The 21,850-nt window shown below is 45.9% G+C and overlaps 4 protein-coding genes across 5 annotated transcripts in view; 3 read left to right on the top strand and 1 right to left on the bottom strand.

Annotated features, from left to right (window-relative positions):
- asic1b (acid-sensing (proton-gated) ion channel 1b) overlaps window positions 1-1,441 on the bottom strand; it is an 84,871-nt gene extending 83,430 nt beyond the window's left edge. The window contains exon 1 of the mRNA XM_047026343.1: window positions 171-1,441. Coding sequence (XP_046882299.1) covers window positions 171-532 — 362 coding nt within the window. The 5' untranslated portion in view covers window positions 533-1,441. The remainder of the gene's footprint in view (window positions 1-170) is intronic.
- Window positions 1,442-8,848: 7,407 nt separating this feature from the next.
- Window positions 8,849-12,068, top strand: LOC124471815 (elastase-1-like). Its single transcript, XM_047026428.1, has 8 exons — window positions 8,849-8,916; window positions 9,128-9,228; window positions 9,829-9,929; window positions 10,161-10,286; window positions 10,750-10,886; window positions 11,050-11,192; window positions 11,376-11,525; window positions 11,953-12,068. Exons 1-8 carry the CDS (start codon window positions 8,877-8,879, stop codon window positions 11,962-11,964), a joined length of 810 nt encoding a protein of 269 aa, XP_046882384.1. The 5' UTR covers window positions 8,849-8,876; the 3' UTR covers window positions 11,965-12,068.
- Window positions 12,069-13,766: 1,698 nt separating this feature from the next.
- cela1.3 (chymotrypsin like elastase family member 1, tandem duplicate 3) lies at window positions 13,767-16,327 on the top strand. 2 transcript variants are annotated; one of them, XM_047026429.1, is made up of 8 exons: window positions 13,767-13,833; window positions 14,121-14,221; window positions 14,353-14,453; window positions 14,566-14,691; window positions 14,843-14,979; window positions 15,278-15,420; window positions 15,651-15,800; window positions 16,201-16,327. In XM_047026429.1, exons 1-8 carry the CDS (start codon window positions 13,794-13,796, stop codon window positions 16,210-16,212), a joined length of 810 nt encoding a protein of 269 aa, XP_046882385.1. In that variant the 5' UTR covers window positions 13,767-13,793; the 3' UTR covers window positions 16,213-16,327. The 2 variants fall into 2 exon arrangements, with proteins under 2 accessions (XP_046882385.1, XP_046882386.1); XM_047026430.1 differs by having other exon boundaries at window positions 13,788-13,830; window positions 14,160-14,221.
- A 2,488-nt stretch (window positions 16,328-18,815) lies between these two features.
- On the top strand, window positions 18,816-21,780 carry LOC124471024 (elastase-1-like). The gene is made up of 8 exons (XM_047025313.1): window positions 18,816-18,901; window positions 19,433-19,542; window positions 19,686-19,786; window positions 19,965-20,090; window positions 20,595-20,731; window positions 20,956-21,098; window positions 21,337-21,486; window positions 21,617-21,780. Exons 1-8 carry the CDS (start codon window positions 18,862-18,864, stop codon window positions 21,626-21,628), a joined length of 819 nt encoding a protein of 272 aa, XP_046881269.1. The 5' UTR covers window positions 18,816-18,861; the 3' UTR covers window positions 21,629-21,780.
- Window positions 21,781-21,850: the final 70 nt, after the last annotated feature.

Raw genomic sequence — 21,850 nt, 5'->3', positions numbered from 1 at the left:
GATCAATCTGGAATCCTAGTGAGCTGTAGACCATTATGCATCATGTATCCAACATGGAGCAGCACTGTTTGAACGGAAAGCTGACCACGGGAAACGATTCACCAATATCTCACCAGCAAATTAACCCACTCGCAAGAAAGTTACAAACACAAGTACACACACACACACACCTTCCGTTGAGTAAAGCCAGTAGTTCTCCGGCGTGGTACAGGTCGTTGCGCGTCACTCGACCGAAGCGAAAGGAATTCAGGTTGCAGAAGGTGACGGCGGGGAAAATCATGAGCGGCGCCGACACCTCGTCCAGTTTGGTGATGTGAGGGTACTCGAAGTAGAACTGGACGCGGTCCACAGACACCAGCACCAGGAAGGACAAGGAACCCAGAAAGAATAGAATCCAAAGGCAGCGCTTGATGCAGATCCGTTGATAAGTGAACATGTGCGAGATCCCGTGAAGAGTGGACCTGCTCGCGAAAACTTCAATGGGCACCGGTTGCTTGTATTCCATCTCTTCAGGCTCCGATTTGAGATCCATGATGACCGCTGTCAGAGTGAAGAAACCTGGGGGTTTAGGCAATGCCTAAGCGAAGGGTCTTATTAATGGGAGGTTACAGACTGAGTTCACGCCCCTCTTCTGTGTGTTTCTATGTTTTTCGTCCACACTGTGCGAGGTGGTGCGTCACTGACACCCAGCGAAACATCAACGAGTGCAACCAGAACAATTCGGAGACTGTAGTCTGCGCTCGAGATCAGCAGGACAGCACTAGAAACACAATTCCGAATTTCTGTCACACGTTTGCTTTCGTTTCAGACCGGGTGTATGGCAGGAGTAGTCGTACAGCCTACATGGATATATTGGGACTGAGAAGTTCAGAGGCCAAGGATAGACAAACTTGATCAAATGTAATTAAATCAGATGTTCTTGAGTGACAGACAGCATACACACCGCATTTCCTTGAGACAAGCGCTCATGCCACTTGTGTAAATCTTAATCATCTCACCGAGAACACATTTCACACACACATTTACCGGTCAAAGAGCAGGGGACGGTCTGTCAAATCCTGGGTGTGTGATCGCAAACATGCTTGGATTTCCCCTTAGGGCGACTCGCTCTCATCCCTTTTCAGAATAGCTGCGTCGACAATCCAGGGATAGACTAACTCCGTTTTCATGAATTGTTTTTAAAACGTGATGTCCTGACCGGAGCTGCGCGTAATCAATGTTGGTAGCCTAATCCAAATGATCACGTTTGGCAAACAAGTGCATATAATTCCCGAGGTTGTCCACAGAAAACAGTACTGGCCTCTCTGATCAATGAATGTTTCGTCAAATAGGAGAGCAAGGATTGGACAGCACGTGTTTCATATCGGGTGACGAAGTCGGTTAGAAATCGTAGCAAGAAACCGCGCGAGTCTCGGCATGGTTAGTGTCTAACACACTGAGCACCGACGGAAAGATACACTTAGGAAGAAATACAAGGAAGAAGGACGGAGAGGGAGATTGTGGGATACAATGTGCAGGGGGTTGCTGGCTTAAGTGCTGACGTGAGCTATAAACGATGTGCCTGCGGATATAAAGTACCTACACCACAGCCTACAACACTTAACACGCATCAAACACCAAGGGCAGAGAAACACACATACACACACACACACAATAGACCACCATGCACATACACAAGCAGAAAACTACCAGTCAAGCATATGGTATGAGCTGACTGAATTGATGCAATAGCATTGAAATAGGAAAATAATCCGATTGAAACAGATAAGGGAGCAAAACAGCAAGGGCAGATATGCTCCTGCTGTATACTAGCACTGGCCTCTGCCAAGCCTGTTACAGAGCCCTCCTGCCAGACTCCAGAGGTAACCCACCCATGAAATTGCTCCTAATGTGCTTAGAATCCCCATTCGTCACACTACTGACCGTGACAATGATTCAGTCATCTATAGAATCAGCATCTTGTATTGATCAGTCAATGTGCCGCATGCTGGTAAGTTTAGCAATGTTCTCCCTGGGATGATGAGAAGCCTTGGAGGACGTTGTGATATTACATCTGAAGAGCCATCAGGCCTGAAACACAGCTCTGTTTCAATAACACAGTGCTTCTGGGAAGATTGCGTTCCCAGGTTTCGCTTTTAAAATGGATTGAGGTTGCTACACAGCTTGCTCTCTTACTGTAGGCTATAAAATGTAATTGTAGCTTTTCCCCAATATAAATAATGATAGCAACAACTGGCAAACTTTAATGTGTTTTCCATCAGTTTACCTAGAGGATTTACACCGTTCAAATGGAAATGTTCTGGCCCATTGTTCGAGTCTAAGATGAATCCTCCAGTCCTGCAGAACCTGTCAGGATATATATTCTGTATTGATTCTTAGAACCCACCAGCTCGTGTACATGCAGTTCCGGACTACTCATGTCCTTTGAATCTGTTTCCGAGAAATCTGAGCTCAGAGCACATTCTAGAATGCTCTCCATGGAGGAGCAGGGAGCTGTTGTTTCATTCAGCCTGTACAGATCCATCCTACAGGGCCAAGGTGCGTGCCTCGAGCTGTCCACAGATCTAACCTTACTCAGGTCAGTGTGTTTGGGCTCAGGCCCACAGAATGAATACATACCTAGCGCACAATGGTGAACGAGAGAAGAAGGTTGGATTCTCCCACACTTTCACAGTTGCTTAAAAGAGTGTTTGAATGAAAGGAAGTTACATCATTTTTTCCTTTGTACAAACAAGGTTCTTTAAGAGCTGTTGAAAGCTGTGTTAGAGAGAAATTTGCTGAACTTTGGGTCAGGCTCCACTGCTGAGGGTATGTTCTTACAATGCAATAAGATTCTGCCGGTGTATTCAAGGCAAGACCACTGGTGTCTCGCAGTGAAAATGTGGATGTTTCACAAATAAAGAACATGGGATGCATTATTGTGTAATCAAAGAAGTAAACAAACATTCAGCCTTACTGTATCCATGACTGTGTACTGTACTCTTGATATAAAGTCCAGAAGATTCTGGGGAAACGTCTGCCATTTTGCTTTCATTAGCTAAAATCCAAGAGAGTTCTAGTTGTTTATCCCCATGTTGCTGACGCATGGTGTGCAGAACCAGTTTGAATATTTCATTGCTCTGACAGCAGTGTGAGACTGAAGGCAGTGTAGGAGTTGTGTGGGTAAGGAGGATTGTGTGTGTGTGTGTGTGTGTGGGGGGGGGGGGGGGGACTGTATTCTCCCACAGAGACTGCTTTCAGATCCATTGCTACCAGGACATGCATGCAGATTGGGCTCTCTCTCTCTGTCTCGCTGGCTGCCAGGCTGCTTGGGTGTGCCAGCCCAGCCCCGAGGAGGACACATGAGGATGCACTCTCTGAGCCCAGCCACGGCTTGTCAAGTCTTCTCACTTGGTGCTTCGTGAGGCTGCAATCGAGATGGCAAGAGGCGCTTGACCCCTATAGCAACCAGCAACCAGTAGGCACACCAACACAAGTCAAACACACTCACACTAACATATGGCAAAAACACACACACATACATAAACACACACACACACATACACACTCTCGCCCAGTCTCCCGAAATAGTAGTCTGACCTGATTGCAAACAACTGTTGTGTTGGAACTGCCATGATAGTGATGTCATCACACAAGGACAGGTGAGGGCTACAGACAGACAGACAGAGAGAGAGACAGACAGACAGACAGACAAGGATCTCTAATAGGAGTCCCACATGTTCCCCAGGTACTGTTTGAGGTGAGGCCTCAGGGAAGCTCAAATAGCTTTCCTTGCTGGGAAAAAGCCTGAGTTTAATGGCTTCCACTGTAGTGAGCCACACAGCCTGTGTCATTGTGCTGCTGTGTGTAGCCAGAGGTGATCATGCAGTCCTAATGTTCTGCAGTTAGTTTAACAACCCCACACATCTATATTTCATGAAGGACACCCTAGAGACCCCCAGGGTCCTAAAGGGTGTATCCTTGGGCAGCCCTGTTTAGAAATCCAGAACAGTGGCATACATAAAAAAAGGAGCAATTGTCCCTTAAATTTACAACTCAGTTCTCACCTCTGGATTTATTTTATCTAACAGGTCAGGCACTGTCTGTCTGTCTGTCTGTCTGTCTGTCTGTCTGTCTGTCTGTCTGTCTGTCTGTCTGTCTGTCTGTCTGTCTGTCTGTCTGTCTGTCTGTCTGCCTGCCTGCCTGCTTGCCTGCCTTTAACACTTAATAATGAGAAGACTAGTAAATACCAGTTATGAGTCATAAAGGAGAAGTGTACGTACATACTGTGAATGTAAGAACTCGTCTTCACACGAACACGTACACACTTCGAGATAGTATTGATGTTTGCTGTTACTGTGTTGATTGGCTATTAACAGGGTTTGAGACCTTAGTCTAAAATTTGAACTATCAAAGGAATAGTGGTGTTATTAAGGACTTTGTCATCTTGTCCTCTTCCTTCTCTCCCTGTCTCAGTACTACTCTCATCCAACTCCTCTTCCTCTCCTCTGTCCTGCACTTCTTCCCCCCCCCCCCCCCCGCCCCCCCCCCCCCCTCAGCCAGGCCCTGTGAGACAGGGATGGATGGACATCACTTCTCCAGATCAATCAGGCAGAGAGCTCCACAAGATCATCTTTCTGCCATCCGTCTCTACCTCTCCACCTTTGCTCTGTCAATACATAAACTATCCCCAACCCCCCACACCATCCTCTCCTCAACCTGTCTCTACCACAATATGTTTGTGCTTGTGTTTGAGTGTGAGAACAGAGAGAGAGAGAGATACACAGAGAGACAGAGAAAGATAGAGAGAGAGAGAGAGAGAGAGAGAGAGAGAGAGAGAGAGAGAGAGAGAGAGAGAGAGAGAGAGAGAGAGAGAGAGAAAGAGAAAGAGAAAGAGAAAGAGAAAGAGAAAGAGAGAGAGAGAGAGAGAGAGAGAGAGAGAGAGAGAGAGAGAGAGAGAGAGAAAGAAAGAGAAAGAGAGAGAGATTGACAGAGGAAATAGAGGAAGAGTGCAATAGACGTGCAAGAAAGAAGGAGGAGAGGAAGACAGAGAGAGCTAGTGTGTGATAAAGGTGGTTGTTGTTGGTGTGTGTGTGTGTGTGTGGTGGGGGAGGTGGTATTGATTGTTTCCATTGTGGTATAATTGCAATTAAAGGTTGCAAATAGCCCAGAGGATCAGTTTCACTGCTGACACCCTGCAGGTTGAATGGGAGCATTGATGCATCTCAACACTTAGCGACTGTTAGCAGGAAAACAGCCAATGATACTCTGCTGGTCTCTGGAGACACTCTCTGCATTAGTGTCATGTGTGCAGTAACTGTCAGCACTGGAAATCCACATAGCTCATCAAGGGAGCTTTGAAAGGCTTCTAAAATGGTACCTTGAAGGCTGCTGTTACACAGCTGTTATCACCATAGGTTATGCGGGTGTCAACTGTACTGACTGTAATGGTGTGCTTCTCTGGTCTGATTAGGAAGCTGCTCTCATTACTCTCATTGTGTGCAGCAGGGCAGAACACTGACAATGTCGTGTGGTTAGGAAAGCCTGCTGACAATGACAAACATGGGTATGAGTGATGCATTTACGTAGCAACTATAAGTATTCTCACTCCTGCCTGCCTGGCAGGTTTGAAATGTTTTAATGCAACATCCCCCCTCCACGACCCTGAATTTGCTCTACGGCTATTCATTGCTTTGGTTGAATAATCTTGAATCTTTTACATACACAGTCAATTTTTAAAGACCTATTCATAACAACCCACAAGGCTTTTTGTCATTGTCAGAGGGTACAGGCTCAATGCTGTGTATTTGTCTGTACATGTGTGCTTCTATGCTTCATTTGGCACCATGGAAATATGTTCCACTGGGGCCCTTTCAGAGGTCAAAAAGTTCAGGTTCAGAAAGCAGAACTACCCCAATTCATGTTGGTTCCAGCCATTCGCTGAGCAAGCTGATTCCAATCATCTAGATATGCAAATGAGGACAACTAAAGCAGACTGGCTACAGCAGCTAGCCCAGTGCTTAGGTTGCCTGGGTGTCTATGGTATTGATCAGTGGCAGCCATATAAATCCTGCAAACATGGTATTTTAAGACCCCCTCACTCATCTCCCATCCTTGATGATGCTTCTTCCTGTGAGGGCAGTATCCTTGATGATGCTTCTTCCTGTGAGGGCAGTAAAGGCTCATTAGGATTTGAATGTTTCATACTCAAGCAGAGAGGTGCTGGGGACTGAGGTCCCTGCTATCTGATAGCTCCTCTTTCCAGACTGCCAGCGCCGTGAGAGGACAAGGAAAGAAGAGGAGGAGGGAGGGCGGGGGACGAAGGAAAAGGGGAGGATGAGAATGATGAGGTAGAGGTGGAGGAAAAGGGAAAAGGAGGGGGAGATGAAGAGGGGAGTCAGGAGAGGACAAGGACACACAGTCTGGTGTGGACGTACAGCTGGGTGCCCAGTAGGTACAACAACAGAAACACTTCTGTCACAACCAGAACAGCTGTGCTCACATCAGACAAGGTTGAGTCGTTCAGACATGGTTTGACAAAATGGGCTACAGGGACTTTTAAGTGCAAACTCCAGCCTAGATCCACTGTGATGCCAGCCATGTCCAACTTTCTATGTTTTTACTAGTCAGGCTGAACTCTATGAGGAAGCCATGTACTGCAAATAATTTAGTAGCACCATAGCACATGGAATTGGAAGACTTTCCTTCCATTTGAACGAGAGTCACAGAATATATTTTCTCGTTCAGTCAGCTCTGCAATCTCCGTCAGCCAATGACGCACTGTGAATACCCGATAGACTTCCTATCTTTCGACCAATCAGCGCATCTCATTATTATTGGAACCTCAATTTCCTGTCCTGAATGAGACATCTTCATGGGAACCAAATCCAGTCTTCATTAACGAAGCAAACATCTTTAATTAAAACATCCACTTTGATCTTGTCTTTAGATTCATTCCTCTGCTGAGCCAAGGTTGTGTGGGGGGAGAGGGAAGGAGCGAAGGAGAGAAGGAGGGAAGGAGGGAGGGAGGGAAGGAGGGAAGGAGAGAAGGAGAGCAGGAGGAAGGAGAAGCAAGCAGCAGCGATCCAGAAGAGAGGGTGAAAGAGGCGGAGAGGAGGAGTGAACAGGGTAACAGGAGGCTGGATGGAGTTAACTTCGCCTTTCCATGAGAAAATCAGCGCTGTGCTGTTTTCCAACACGTCTGTGACTTTGTGGCAAAACTAGATCCAGCTCTTCTTGTATCTCTTTAAGACGCAGATAAGGTTATAATCCAAAACGCAGACAGTTTTAATGACTTTCATTCCAATTAACGAAACACGTAAAGGAACACAGTGGTTAGAGACTCTTCCATTGTCCAAAGAGCCATTGTTGAAGTTATCTATGCCCTGGACTGCCAAGAGCTGGTGAATGGCCTCTTTAACGCTCGTTTTAACAAGTAGTTTGGGTCAGAATGAACTCACATACCCTCAGTGATATCCCTGTGAAGGTCAAAGAGTTCACATTCACACTACATCCCTGGCACAGAATTGACCATAAATCCAAAGTTCTTACATAAAATATCTACTTTATTATTTGAATGTGCCGACTTTTGTGTTTCATTCACAGTTTGTTGCGGTATCCTAAGATAGCATCTGCAGCAATCTGTAGCCACTTAGTATTTTCTTACAGTAAAAAGATAGCATAGCACATACACACTGAAATAAATGGTATGTGTGCATCTAAGCTTATTTTACAATTTTTTACTGAAATCACCTCACTTCGAATGTTACTGAGCTCAAGTGGTTCATTTCAGACATTTAGCTCCATCTAGTGATTGTCTGTATTAACAACACACTGACTTCTTACTGAATTCATTTTCTTTCCAAAGACTTTCCAAAAACAAAATGAATGGCTGGACTTTCAATGACTGTCCGCATGGATTTAAGTTTTGACTTTCTACCTGCACAGCACATGCACGGAACTCATTTGAGTTCAAATCCAAAACCAATCTACTCACAACCTCCAGTCCATCTATCCTGCTGTGTTCTCACTCTCTGCCCCTCCAGATCAGTGTAGGCAGGATGGGTCAAAGCCAGTGGAAAAGCAACAGATGTCTATGGGCCCACAAGTCACAGCTTTGGCTGGCCTCCAACAGGCAGCCCAAAACAAAGCAGTTTACACATATTAAAAACGCTTTTTACTACTGAATATTTCTTTGAAAGAGGTTCTTTGAGGAAGTGTCAAGATGGAAAACCCTTCCAATTTCTGACGCTCCAATTTGAAACACTGAAAAGCCATTTGGGTCAGATGGCCGAGCGGTTAGGGAGTCGGGCTATTAATCAGAAGGTTTCCGGTTCGATGTCTGGCCGTGCCAAATGATGTTCGGCGTGTCCTTGGGCAAGGCACTGCACCCTACTTGCCACGGGGAGAATATCCCTGTACTTACTGTAAGTCACTCTGGATAAGAGTGTCTGCTAAAAGACTAAATGTAATTTCTGACCAGAAAATGTCTCTATTTGCGACTCCAAAGATCTGGAAAGGGTTCCTATTGGAAGTCGTTTAAAGGGTTCTTCTCTGCTACAAATTACTTCAAAAAACGTTCAAGGACATTCAACTTACAGTAAGTTGACTGCAATCCTGTAGAAACATACAGTCCACATCCATTTAAATATAGTTCAACAAGCAAATACAGAGCTGGGAATAAACAAGGCCAAGGACAGAACAAACGAGATAGAGAGTCCTGGTGGGAGAATCCCCACAGCCATGCTGGAGTGATAACCATGAGAATAAGCCCAGGTGCAGTCTGCAGGGCGGATGCTGAGTAGGCCAGTCTCGGCCAGCCAGCAGGCTCGGCTGATGGTATAAGAGCCAGAGCAGGACTTCGCTGTGCAGAAACCTCAGACTGACAGACTGCAGACATGCTTCGATTTTTCTTGTTAACAGTCCTCGCCGCCCTGGGTAAGACTTGACCATTAGCCGGTTTGTGACCTGGAAACTCTCTCTTTCTCGCTCGCTCGCCCGGTCTTTCTTTCTTTCTCTCTGGCTCTCTCCTTCTGGCCCTCTCTCTTTTCTCTTTTCATCCGTCTTTCTCTCTCTGACCTTCTGTCTCTCTCCTCATGAGCGCAGGCCTGTGTGTGTGTGTAAAGGCATGTGTGTTTCCTCTCTGCAGTGGTGGCTGAGTTGGAGCCCCAGCCCAGGTACCTGGAGGACAGCGTGGAGGAGAGAGTTGTGGGTGGTGAGGTGGCCAGACCCAACTCCTGGCCCTGGCAGGTAACACATTCAAAGACAGTGCCGTCCTGTCATGTAAATCAAGTGCACCTATCACAGCCTATGAAAACAATGTTTGCACCCTACAATGTTTTCACAGGTTCTAGTTGATGTATTTACAGTGTCAAGTAACAAAACTGAAAACAACAAATCAATAAAGTCACACAGTCAAAAAGCAAATGAAGCTGTTTGACCTGCCTGCTTTCTCCAGGGCTCTCTCTCTCCAGGGCTCACTCTCTCCAGTGCTGTCTCCAGTGCTCTCTCTCTCCAGTGCTCTCTCTCCAGTGCTCTCTCTCTCCAGTGTTCTCTCTCCAGTGCTCTCTCTCTCCAGTGCTCTCTCTCTCCAGTGCTCTCTCTCCAGTGCTCTCTCTCTCCAGTGCTCTCTCTCTCTAGTGCTCTCTCTCTCCAGTGCTCTCTCTCTCCAGTGCTGTCTCCAGTGCTCTCTCTCTCCAGTGCTGTCTCCAGTGCTCTCTCTCTCCAGGGCACTCTCTCCAGTGCTCTCTCTCTCTCCAGTGCTCTCTCTCCAGTGCTCTCTCTTGGTACACCTTTATAGAGGCTGTAAGAAAAGGCTAACAATGCTTTTTGGATGTGTGTCCTGGTCAGGTCTCTCTGCAGTACCTGTCTGGCAGCTCCTACCACCACACCTGTGGAGGAAGTCTGATCAAGAGAGGCTGGGTGATGACTGCTGCTCACTGTGTGGATCGGTAGGACACACACACACTCACCCACACACACTCACACACACACACTCTGACACACACACACACACACATACTGACACGCACACACACACACACACACACACACACACACACACACACACACACACACACACACACACACACACACACACTGACACGCACATGGAGCATGCAAAAGCACTGGGTTGCAACAATTACCAACCAGATAATCATCTGCTTCTTCTACCTGCACAGCACCAGAACCTGGCGGGTGATCCTTGGAGAGCACGACCTGAAAAAAAACGAGGGTTCAGAGCAGATCATGACCGTCAGCAAAGTGCACATTCACTCCAAGTGGAACTCCAACAACGTTGCCGGCGGGTCAGAACACACCCCGCCTGAAAGAAATAATGACTACAATTTGTAACATGGTGACATTGTGACAAGAGCGTAGTGATAATAACAATGCTTTGCAACAGGGGAGTGGATGACTTCAAGTAGCTATTTTGAGAGAAAGAAAATCGTTATTTTCAAAGATACTTCCATTTGAATACACAGCACAATCTGAAGAACAACTAAAGTAACAACTACTTAGTGATGTTAAATACAGAAAACAAAACACTCCGTTTAGAGAACCTCATTGGATTAGATGCATCTAGTCTGAGGTTGGCTGTACAAATGAGGGTTGTTACATTTGTCTCACAGCAATTGCCACCAAGGGACAACTCCACTTGTCTCATTGCAGTGGTTGACACAAATCAAGTGCACCTAGGTACTGTACATATGTAAATAATAAATGACCTTTGAGGTTTCCAGCTTTATAATTCCTTCCTGTCTTCCTCAGGTGGGACATCGCTCTGCTGCGCCTGTCCTCTGATGCTACTCTCAACTCCAAGGTCCAGCTGGCCTCCCTGCCCCCCTCTGGACAGATCCTGCCCCACAAGAACGTCTGTTACGTCACCGGCTGGGGACGCACTTCCAGTGAGTTCAAATACAAACAGACCTACTTGATTCATTATCAGAATAGGTGTGCAATACATAATTGCAATTACTCACCCCTACAGCATTGTTCCTATATCTTCCTCATCCTTTCCACATCCATGCTTCCACTTCTCTGACTTCCATCCTTTTGTGTTTCCCCCAGCTGGAGGGTCCCTTTCTAACCAGCTGAAGCAGGCCCATCTGCCCCTGATCGACCACCAGACCTGCACCAGCAGAGGCTGGTGGGGCAGCACCGTCAAGACCTCCATGGTCTGTGCTGGAGGTTCCATGGAGGCTGGATGCAACGTGAGTCCACCGTTAAGAGATATGTTCAGTACAGTCATGGTTAGAACTTTGAAGTTATTGACTGTTGGCCAAACAGTCTATGTTCTCACCTATGGAAATGGATAAGTGCCTTTTTTATGAAAGTGAAATGTAAAGGGAATAAATAATAATTTCCCTCTCTCTCTTTCTCTCTCTGTCCTCCAGGGTGACTCTGGTGGACCCCTGAACTGCCAGGTGAACGGCCAGTATGTGGTGCACGGCATTGCCAGCTTCGTGTCCGGGCAGGGCTGCAACGCCCACCAGAAGCCCACCGTGTTCACCCGCGTGTCCGACTACATCAGCTGGATGAACGGGGTCAGTATCACAGAACGCTGGCAGCTCCACCTGTTTCACAGAGGAATAGGAGTCCAAACCATGGAGAATTGTTTATATTAGTACTGTACTGTATGTTTCACTTACTGGACATTTAGAGAAACAACTTTTATGTTGTTTGCTTGAATTCCTTGCATTCATAAAAAAATAAAAATATGAACAAAGTTGAAAGTTAAGGTTCATGAAGGCAAGAAGATCACAGTTTAAAACTGATAACAATTGAATGAAAGAAGTATGTTTGTTCATGCAACATTTTTTTTTTTCATGTTTACTAAAACATAAATTGAAGTTTAATCGCTACCATTTTACAGTGTAGGATCTGAACACAGACTCTGAATGCCATTCTGAACTTATAAAACACTGTTGGCTCATGAAACAAAGAAGTGACATCATGTTTCCCCCTTTCCAGATCATGGGTTGAAAAGAAGAGTGACCACTGGAGGGGAAGAGTTGACGTGCTGGCAGCTGCATAATCTCTCTGAAACATCGGCTGTTATTTGTGGCAATAAACCTTGTCAAGCAACACTATGTGATCCAGTGTGATGTATATATACAGTATCTCATCTCATAAATAGATATGCAATACTTGAGATAAACATGTTTGTGTTTGGACTTCAACTTTTGTCAAAATGTAGCTCATGTCGAATAATGAAACGAAAGGGATGAAAACTGCCAATATTGTTTCCAAACATCACATACTAGTGTCAATATTTCAGTTCAGTTCAAAGAATAATTATGTGGAAAATTGTATCAGTTATTTCAGGTGGAAGTCATATCAAAGATATAAGATGGGTCACTGAGAAACCATGGAAACAGCAGTTCCAATTCTCCAGATTCACATTATTCATAAAACGATATATATTTTTACCTCTCCAACTTATGGGAGCACTAAAAGTCCTTGGACGTTGCCAAATGCAGTTATCTGGTACTGTATTCCAACACTATATTCAAAAGATTCAAAACATTTATATCTGCAGAGAATTTTCTTGATATAAAATGGGAGCATTTCCAGAGCATGTCCATTTTAGCATACGACAGTAAGAGGTTGATTTGTCTCGAGAGCAGCGTTTCATCAGGCAGGAGTGTTAATGTGTGTCATCAGTGCATGAGTCACATTGTGCAACTGACAGATGCTGAAGTCCAGTCTAGAATCTGGGCTTTGTATTTACTGTAGGAGACTGTATTTGAGTGTGACAATTTAAATAAAACAGACAGAAGAAGACAATACGAAGATGGGAGTAAAGTCCCAACTCTGATTCATTACTGACAGTAAGAAAGGCATGTGTTGAAAGAGTGTTGAAAGAATGAAGGTCAGATGGCTGAGCGGTTAGGGAATCAGGCTAGTATTCAGAAGGTCGCCAGTTCGATTCCCGGCTGCGCCAAATTATGTTGTGTCCTTGGGCACTTCACCCTACTTGCCTCGGGGGAAATGTCCCTGTACTTACTGTAAGTTGCTCTGGATAAGAGCGTCTGCTAAATGTAAATGTAGTGTTAAGCTGCAGAATGATCAGTAGCAAGAACAGTAGATGGCTGCATTAGGGCATCTTAGAAGGGTACGGACACATCAATAAATTGCCGATTCAAGCCATTTATTGCATGCCGATTATATAATAATACTAAATTGTATTTCCAAGGCGCCTTTCTTGGCACTCAAGGACACCGTGTGAGGTACAAAAAAACATTAAAAGCAGCAGAAAAAAAAGAGCACAACAACATTAAAAACAACAGAAGGAAGCAGTGCAATTGACACATAAGACAAAGTAATAAACATTATATCTTTACTGTAATGTAAAACTGTCCAAGATTTTATGCCATAAAATGGGAGTGGAGTACTAAAAGATGTAAAGATGAAGACTAATATGTTTATAAAAGAATCAAACCTGACAATGTATTTAACCTCATCGTCATTAAATCCCACCACATAGTCCCAGAGCACAAAACCAACGTATCTGAGACTGTGTCACTGTCAAAGGACTTTTCCTGCTCATTCTCTCTCTGCAGACCAGGCTTGGATTCCCAGCCCTGACACTTTCTCTATCCCTCCAGTCTCACTCCCAATCTAACTTCATCCTGTCTCATGAACGTCGGAAAAAGTTACCAAGAGGTCATTCCGAGTCATGCGATATCAACGTGATACCGCACAGATGGGCACCTGCTAAGCAAACAGTCCTTGGTCCCATCCAGCAGGCTCTGCTGAGGGTATAAGAGAAGGAGACTCCTGTGGACACTTCCAACAGACAGACTGCAGACATGCTTCGATTTTTCCTGTTAACGGTCCTCGCTGCCCTGGGTAAGACTTTATGACCATTAGTCGTTTTGTGACCTGAAAACACCTCTCTCTTTCTCGCTTGGTCTTTCTCTCTCTCTCTCTCTCTCTCTCTCTCTCTCTCTCTCTCTCTCTCTCTCTCTCTCTCTCTCTCCTTCCAGCCCTTTTCTCCTCTTTCCATCCGTCTTTCTCTCTCTCTGACCTTCTCTTTCTGATGTCCGGGTCTCTCCTCATGAGTGCAGGCCTGTGTGTGTGTGTGTGTGTCTGTGTGTCTGTGTGTAAAGGTATTTGTATGTTTCCTCTCTCTGCAGTGGTGGCTGAGTTGGAGCCCCAGCCCAGGTACCTGGAGGACAGCGTGGAGGAGAGAGTTGTGGGTGGTGAGGTGGCCAGACCCAACTCCTGGCCCTGGCAGGTAACACATTCAAAGACAGTGCCGTCCTGTCATATAAATCAAGTACACTTGATGTATTTCGTATGTCGTTGAAGTAGAAGAGCGTTAAGTTGTGGTATCTCAAAATGGTGTCATCTGTCTGTGCTGGTCAGATCTCTCTCCAGTACCTGTCTGGCGGCTCCTACCGCCATACCTGTGGAGGAAGTCTGATCAGGAGAGGCTGGGTGATGACTGCTGCTCACTGTGTGGACAGGTAGGACACACACACGCTGACACACACACTCACATGCACAAGCTGCAAACACGTGTGGCCTTATGGGAAGACAGATAAAGTGTTATGAACGTGAGTTTCCTCGCACGCACAGCTCCAGGACGTGGCGTGTGGTTCTTGGCGACCACAACATCTACTCCAGCGAAGGCTCAGAGCAGATCATGAGCGTCAGCCGAGTCGTCATCCACCCTAACTGGAACGCCAACTACCTTTCTAGCGGGTCAGTAGGCAAACCATCTTCTCTATCCCCAACCCACGACCATATACAGTATCAAGCATTAGGCTGAGATGAGGCGAAGCGTCGGTTTAAAATACTGGGGAGTTTCAGCACAGAGAGAGATGGATCTGCAGACTGCTCCTGTCTTCCTCAGGTGGGACATCGCTCTGCTGCGCCTGTCCTCTGATGCTACTCTCAACTCCAAGGTCCAGCTGGCCTCCCTGCCCCCCTCTGGACAGATCCTGCCCCACAACAACCCCTGTTACATCACCGGCTGGGGACGCACTCAGAGTGAGACACACAGACTTCACACACACACACACACACATATCAGGAATTAAATAAGTCCATTATTTACCCTTAAGGCAATTACATTTCAGTATCGCTAGGTCTGCTAGTATTGCCAGGTTAAACCAAGCTTATTGTGCTGGCGTTGGATCTTGCATTTCCATGAAGAAGGCTGCTTGGAGCAGAAAAGACAGTTAGACAGGAGAATATGTGGACACGCAATGTACATATGTCTATGAAACATGTCATTTTACTTTGTGATACATAGAAATGTCTGTTCATGACTCCTCTTACCTCCCAGCTGGTGGGCAGCTGTCTGCTGATCTGAAGCAGGCATACCTGCCCGTGGTCGACCACCAGACCTGCACCAGCAGCGGCTGGTGGGGCAGCACCGTCAAGACCTCCATGGTGTGCGCTGGAGGCGGCAGCCTGTCCGGATGCCAGGTGAGGAGAGCTGCTCTTAGGAATCACAAGGGCTCACGAAAAGACAGTCCCTGACAGAGTCGACTCGGCCTTGCTGTGGTAGACACATGCACTGCCTTCTCTGTTCTTGTTCAATAGAGCATCTTTAAAAGTACCAGGAAATGTCTTACTCATCATGACCCTACATAGTCCTCAAACTACAGCCCTTTACTCTACTCTACCAACCCCCACCCCCTCCTCCTCTCCTCCAGGGTGACTCCGGAGGCCCCCTTAACTGCCAGGTGAACGGCAAGTACGTGGTCCACGGCGTGACCAGCTTTGTGTCGTCCTCCGGCTGCAACGCCCAGCGGAGGCCCACCGTGTTCAGCCGCGTGTCCGACTACATCAGCTGGATGGACGGGGTCAGTGCTACGTCTGTTTATGGGAGATTGACTGGGTTTTAAATGAACATGTGAGAAGCCAACCTGTGATGTGCACTCAGAGTCTGTCCATCTATGGGCATATTTGTCAATGGTCTTCCTTCAAATCGTTTGGCAAAGTTTTTACTGAAGTGTCAGAGATGCTATTCAGAATGAATGTCAGATGACTTAAAGTTGCTCAAAACAGCTGCAGGACTCCCTGGTACTTTTTGAGAGCCTCTCAGTGATACTTTCTGGGCTCTTATTGGTCCATCAGAGAAACAAGGAAAAAGGAAGATAGGTGTCCAGGTTTGAAAGAATCCCAGCCAATATATATTGTAATGTCCGGGATGTTGTGGTGATTTAGGACTGTTCTAACTGTCATTGTGTTCCTTCCTCCCAGATCATGGGCTGAATGTAAGAACAATCCGCAGAGACAGACAGAACCCAAATCCAAGGACCTGTTCCTGAATCACAAAACCGTCTGCCTGACTGCAACCAAAGATAATAAAAGCTGCATTTAAAAGTTATTCCATAGTGGTCTCTGGTTATTACATGTGGGATTGGTTTCATAATTACATTTGTTTTAAAGTTTATTCGTGAATGAACTTCATGTATTTACAGACTCGTTGTACAATATAATGAGCCACTGCAACCTTCGCACACATCCTGTAACACCACAGTGATAAAAAGGTTAATATGATACAGCACACATAACACCAGAATCCATTTGTGATTTAGAGAAGGTTAAACGTTTTACTCACTGTGTGAGGGTTAATGTTCAATCCAAGCCTAGAATCACGATTGGATACTTTGTCAAATGCACCAGGAACAACTTTGTACATGAGTAATCACAGCAAATGCAATGGTTGGTTTATAGAGGGATGCAAGGAAACACAGAATGAGAAGCACAGACGTTCTGCAAAGGGACTAATGGAGACTCTGAAGAGAGGAAAAGGAGACTGACTGTTATAAAAATAATACAAAGAACTCTGATCTCTCTGAAAGGACTGTGCTCTAATCACAGCAGACATGCCCTGAACACGGCTGAGGGGAGCTTTCCTGTCCATGACAAGTTCATGAACACATTCTCTCCTTTCAGGGTTCATGAGTTGCTGGCAACTGTAAACCGATGTGCGTCATCATTTAAAAAAAGCTATAATATCTACCAACCAGACAGTCAGTCAGATGTCGAAAGAAAAGTGTCATAATTAGGGATACAGTGATCGACAGTTGAAAGTGCTGCATTATCTGTTGCCTTTGAGCGGGCAACAGAGCACAGCTACATGAGGATTTAATCCTAGTTTCTTCTGTTCACACACGCTCTCTGACTGCTGATGAAAGGCTGAGAACAACCTTGGTTATGCAGGTTACCCAAGTGTGTTGCTCAACAGGCTCTGAACAAACCAAAAACAGAACAAAATGGATTCCAGGTTAAAGCGGAGGTTCTATTGGGACGGTGGAACCATACGTTTAACTCTTGACCCAGACAGTTAGACGATGAAACTGCTTTTCCTGCACCCAGTCAATATCTTCTTCATCATTAAAAACAATTGATCTGTGCCCCCTTCCCCTTCTCAGTGCATCATTTATGGTTAATCAATACATTAAATCTCACTCTAAATCTAAAATATGGGAGAATTAGACTATTATCCAATAATTGTAGTCTAATTAATAGATCACCTCCACTGGCTGATTCTGTGTTAATCAGGATATACTCGGTCCAAAGAAATACTGATAACGGTTAATCTGCATGTTAAATTATTATTTTTTTCGTTCTTTCAGTCATATTCTTTTACCACATGAACAGAAGTGACTTGCTTACGTTGCAGTTGTTCTATAGATTGTGGTGGTGGTTTCCTGATAACATGATCCTAGCCGCTCCAAGAAATCCCTGACTAAAATGACATTACAAAGCCTGTACGCAGGTTCACCAGATGAAAACGGACAGCACATTGTCATATTCAATCAGATGGCTGAGCGGTTAGGGAGTCGGACTAATAATCAGAAGGTTGTTGGTTCGATTCCCGGCCGTGCCAAATGACAATGAGTCCTTGGGCAAGGCACTTCACCCTACTTGCCTCGGGGGGAATGTCCCTGTACTTACTGTAAGTCGCTCTGGATAAGAGCGTCTGCTAAATGACTAAATGTAAAAGGTAATGTAATCAAATAGACATGTATTTGTGCAGCCTTTTTATGACCCATGACACACATAGCTCACATAACAGGAGCGTACTTTCATCATACGTGAGCGTGACATGTCCCATCCACTTTTTGAAAAAGACAAATCTGTCTTTTTCAATTCTATTTCATGGCCCCATCTTCAGTTACATATTTTAAAAAGCTGCCCCTCCCGCATTTGAAAACAAATGTATATGCTCCTGTCCCAAATGCCCAGAGAACTGCTCCTAAACCCTCTAAGACAAGGAAAACCTCCCAGGAGAAGTGGAAGAAACCGTGGGAGGAGCAATTCGGCGAGGGATCCCCTCCTCCAGAGACAGCTGGTGACACAGAGAAGTGCTGACCCACGGGCTGAACAGTGTCCTTCATCAAGAGTTAAGATACAAACACAAACGAGAAAAATGGATGGTGAAACACATACTATATCTAGAGTTCCAAATCAATGCTTCCAGTTGGCTCATGTCAGTTTAAGCAGTTGTAGCCAAAGAGCTGGGATTAATGCTGTCCAGACAAACGTTTGTGTGGGCCCAGCCTGCCCACGCCAATATCCGACCTTGGCTGGAAAGTGTAGGATCAGCACAACGCCACAGGATGTATACCAGAACCAGGTAGACGGATAGAAGCATTCCCTACACAAACACAACCAACATCATAACCAGCAGATGATAACCAAAGAACTCTCCACCCTTTCTAAATGCAAAGCTGAACAGTGGATATCAGCTATACCGTGAGAGGGGTCACACCTGGGCCTGGCTGTGAGAATCCAATCTACAGCCAATGAGGGTATAGAGTGGAAGGCCTCCTCCACAGGGCATGGACAGTAGTCAGAGTTTAAAAGCTGAGCTGACATGCAGCTGACACTCAACACCGCCGCTGGACAGACATGCTGAAGCTACTCTTACTGACAGTCCTCGCAGCCCTAGGTGAGTCCTGCCTGGAGCATGGCTGTCTTGTCTCTAAGCAAACCGTGTAGTTCAGGAGGGTGAGGGCTGTTTTACTAGAGACAAAAGCAAGTGCTGCTGGTGATGTGGGTCAAATGAATGTTCAGAGGTAAAGTGATTTCGATTGATTCGTTCATTAGACATTCCTGTAGTAGGTTAGTCACCAGAGGCAAAGGTCTGTCTCAAGAGGTTGACCTGTTTCCATATCAAAAGAAATAGGAAAAATATTAATAGAATAATAGAGCAAATAACACTGGGTGGGAGCCAGCCGGCCGGCCAGTCAGCCAGCCAGCCAGCCAGCCAGTCAGTCAGCCAATCAGCCAGCCAGCCAGTCAGCCAGTCAGTCAGTCGGCCAGTCAGCCAGCCAGTCAGTCAGCCAATCAGCCAGCCAGCCAGTCAGTCAGTCGGCCAGTCAGCCAGTCAGCCAGTCAGTCAGCCAATCAGCCAATCAGCCAGTCAGCCAGTCAGCCAGTCAGCCAGTCAGCCAGACTTCTTCTTCTTGTGTGTTCTTAGTGCTGGCAGAGCAGGAGCCGGAGCCTCGCTTCCTGGAGGACCTGGAGGACAGTGTGGAGGGGAGAGTGGTGGGTGGTGAGGTGGCTAAACCCAACTCCTGGCCCTGGCAGGTAACACATTCACAGACACTGGACTTCACTGGACTTCACTGGACTTCACTGGACTTCACTGGACTTCACTGGACTTAACTTACTATAATGAACTAGGAAGCATTTGTAGCTCGTTTGACATGTTCCTCTTCTCTCCCCATCAGATCTCTCTCCAGTTTAAGTCTGGCAGCTCCTACCGTCACACCTGTGGAGGAAGTCTGATCAGGAGAGGCTGGGTGATGACTGCTGCTCACTGTGTGGACAGGTAGGACACACACACTCACACATACACTCACACATACACACATACACACACACACACACACTGACATGCACACACACACACACACTCTGACACGCACGCACACCGACACACACACAATTGTTCATTCCTCCAAGCTGTCTGTGTGCATCCGTGTTGATGTTTGTGTGTGTGTCTACAGCCAAAGGACTTGGCGTGTGGTTGTCGGCGATCACAGCATCTCCAAACACGAGGGCAATGAGCAGTACATCTCCGTCAGCAGGGTGTACGTACACCCCAACTGGGTGTCAAACCGCATCAACAACGGGTCAGACAAGTTGCCACTCTGTTGAAATCTGTGCTGGTACACATTGTATCTGTCAAGGAATGAACCAGAAGCTCTTGTAATGGATAACCAGACCCTTTGAAGCAAAATGTTATGAGCATTATATAACTTATGTCTCATTTACATAACACAATGTTATTAGATACTCTGCACAATGTATCGTGTTGATTTGTTACTGTATTAAGTCAATGATTGATTATGCTGTACCTTGACAGGTATGAGCAACATTCTAATAATAACCTTCCTCTGCTGAGTAAATCAAAGGTTGTTGTTTTTCGAATGTTCCTACAAGGTTAAACTGTTATTAATTAGGAACAGTCCCTCGGTCTAATTATAATCCGTTCTCAAAATTGTTTACGCCCAATTAGTCATAACATTCAAAACAATAACCTTTAAATTCAGCTCCTTGTCAGGATACAAATTAAAAGACGGAGAGGCTGAGTGATTTCTTGTATCTCCTCCATAATTCCTTCCTGTCTTCCTCAGGTGGGACATCGCTCTGCTGCGCCTGTCCTCTGATGCTACTCTCAACTCCAAGGTCCAGCTGGCCTCCCTCCCCCCCTCTGGACAGGTCCTGCCCCACAACAACCCCTGTTACATCACCGGCTGGGGACGCACTTCCAGTGAGACACACAAACACACACACACACACACACACACTGTCGTGCTCTTCAGGGTTACCGCTATGCTGTGTGGATCTCTGATGAAGATAGGGGACCTGAAGGGCCGGAATGGGACTTAAAAGGCCATGCTCAGAAGACATCTGGTCTTCTCCTGAAGAAGGAGTTGCTGTACAATGTCTGTATAAACTATAGTGGATGAATCTATGACTCCTTTCATCTCCGAGGTGGTGGCTCTACATCTGACCTGCTGAAGCTGGCCTATCTGCCTGTGGTGGACCACAAGACCTGCTCTCTTGGCAACTGGTGGGGTGGTGGGGTCAAGACCTCCATGGTCTGCGCTGGAGGCGGCAGTCTGTCTGGATGCCAGGTGCAGTAAGCCTTAGAACGCTGGAGGAAAATTCTAACCTTCTCACACGGTAGAGGTCAACTTGATTCAGCCAATCTGAGAACCGTTGCTTACATTACTGTGAACTAATTGCTCATAGAAAACACACATCATTAGCTGAGTATTTGACAGTATAAAAAAATAAATAATAGGAACCCATATTTTTAAATTTAGCACAGGAAGTGACAACACTCAACAGAAAATACCTCCTCTCTTCCAGGGTGACTCTGGAGGCCCCTTGAACTGCCAGGTGAACGGCAAGTACGTGGTCCACGGCGTGACCAGCTTCGTGTCCAGTCAGGGCTGCAACGTCCAGAGGAAACCCACCGTGTTCACCCGCGTGTCCAACTACATCAGCTGGATGGACGGGGTCAGTCCATCCAAAATCACATTGATTTGATTGATTTGGGTGCTATCTGTATTTACATACAGAGGATTTCTTTTCATTTTGATTTTCTTTCTCATGTAAGCAAAGCCTTTTTCTCGCTGTTCTCTCACAGATCATGAGATAGAGCCAAGGATCAGACCTGAGGCTACTGCGACATCATGACCACCAGCACCAAGACAGCCTGTTTACACCTCCTCAGGCTCGTCTGGAGATGATGCAGCAGAAGTTGCGAGATGTCATACACATTCTCGAATAAAATGATATTCCTATTCCCAATGTGCTGTCCGTTCATAACTGTGTTCCTTTTTGTATTATGAAGGTTACAAAACACAATTACCAAGAGGAG

Source organism: Hypomesus transpacificus, chromosome 9 (assembly GCF_021917145.1).
Source record: "Hypomesus transpacificus isolate Combined female chromosome 9, fHypTra1, whole genome shotgun sequence".
NCBI classification, from domain to species: Eukaryota; Metazoa; Chordata; class Actinopteri; order Osmeriformes; family Osmeridae; genus Hypomesus; species Hypomesus transpacificus.
Note: the sequence above shows the minus strand (reverse complement) of the source record. Positions and strands in the feature narration are given on the sequence as shown.

Coding starts and splice junctions, on each gene's coding strand:
- LOC124471815 (XM_047026428.1), top strand. CDS start 8,877: ATGCTTCGATTTTTCTTGTTAACAGTCCTCGCCGCCCTGG. Junction 10,887..11,049: donor CGGCTGGGGACGCACTTCCA/GTGAGTTCAAAT, acceptor TGTTTCCCCCAG/CTGGAGGGTCCCTTTCTAAC. Junction 11,193..11,375: donor CCATGGAGGCTGGATGCAAC/GTGAGTCCACCG, acceptor TCTGTCCTCCAG/GGTGACTCTGGTGGACCCCT.
- cela1.3 (XM_047026429.1), top strand. CDS start 13,794: ATGCTTCGATTTTTCCTGTTAACGGTCCTCGCTGCCCTGG. Junction 14,222..14,352: donor CCAACTCCTGGCCCTGGCAG/GTAACACATTCA, acceptor TGTGCTGGTCAG/ATCTCTCTCCAGTACCTGTC. Junction 15,421..15,650: donor GCAGCCTGTCCGGATGCCAG/GTGAGGAGAGCT, acceptor CCTCTCCTCCAG/GGTGACTCCGGAGGCCCCCT.
- LOC124471024 (XM_047025313.1), top strand. CDS start 18,862: ATGCTGAAGCTACTCTTACTGACAGTCCTCGCAGCCCTAG. Junction 19,787..19,964: donor GCTGCTCACTGTGTGGACAG/GTAGGACACACA, acceptor GTGTGTCTACAG/CCAAAGGACTTGGCGTGTGG. Junction 21,099..21,336: donor GCAGTCTGTCTGGATGCCAG/GTGCAGTAAGCC, acceptor CCTCTCTTCCAG/GGTGACTCTGGAGGCCCCTT.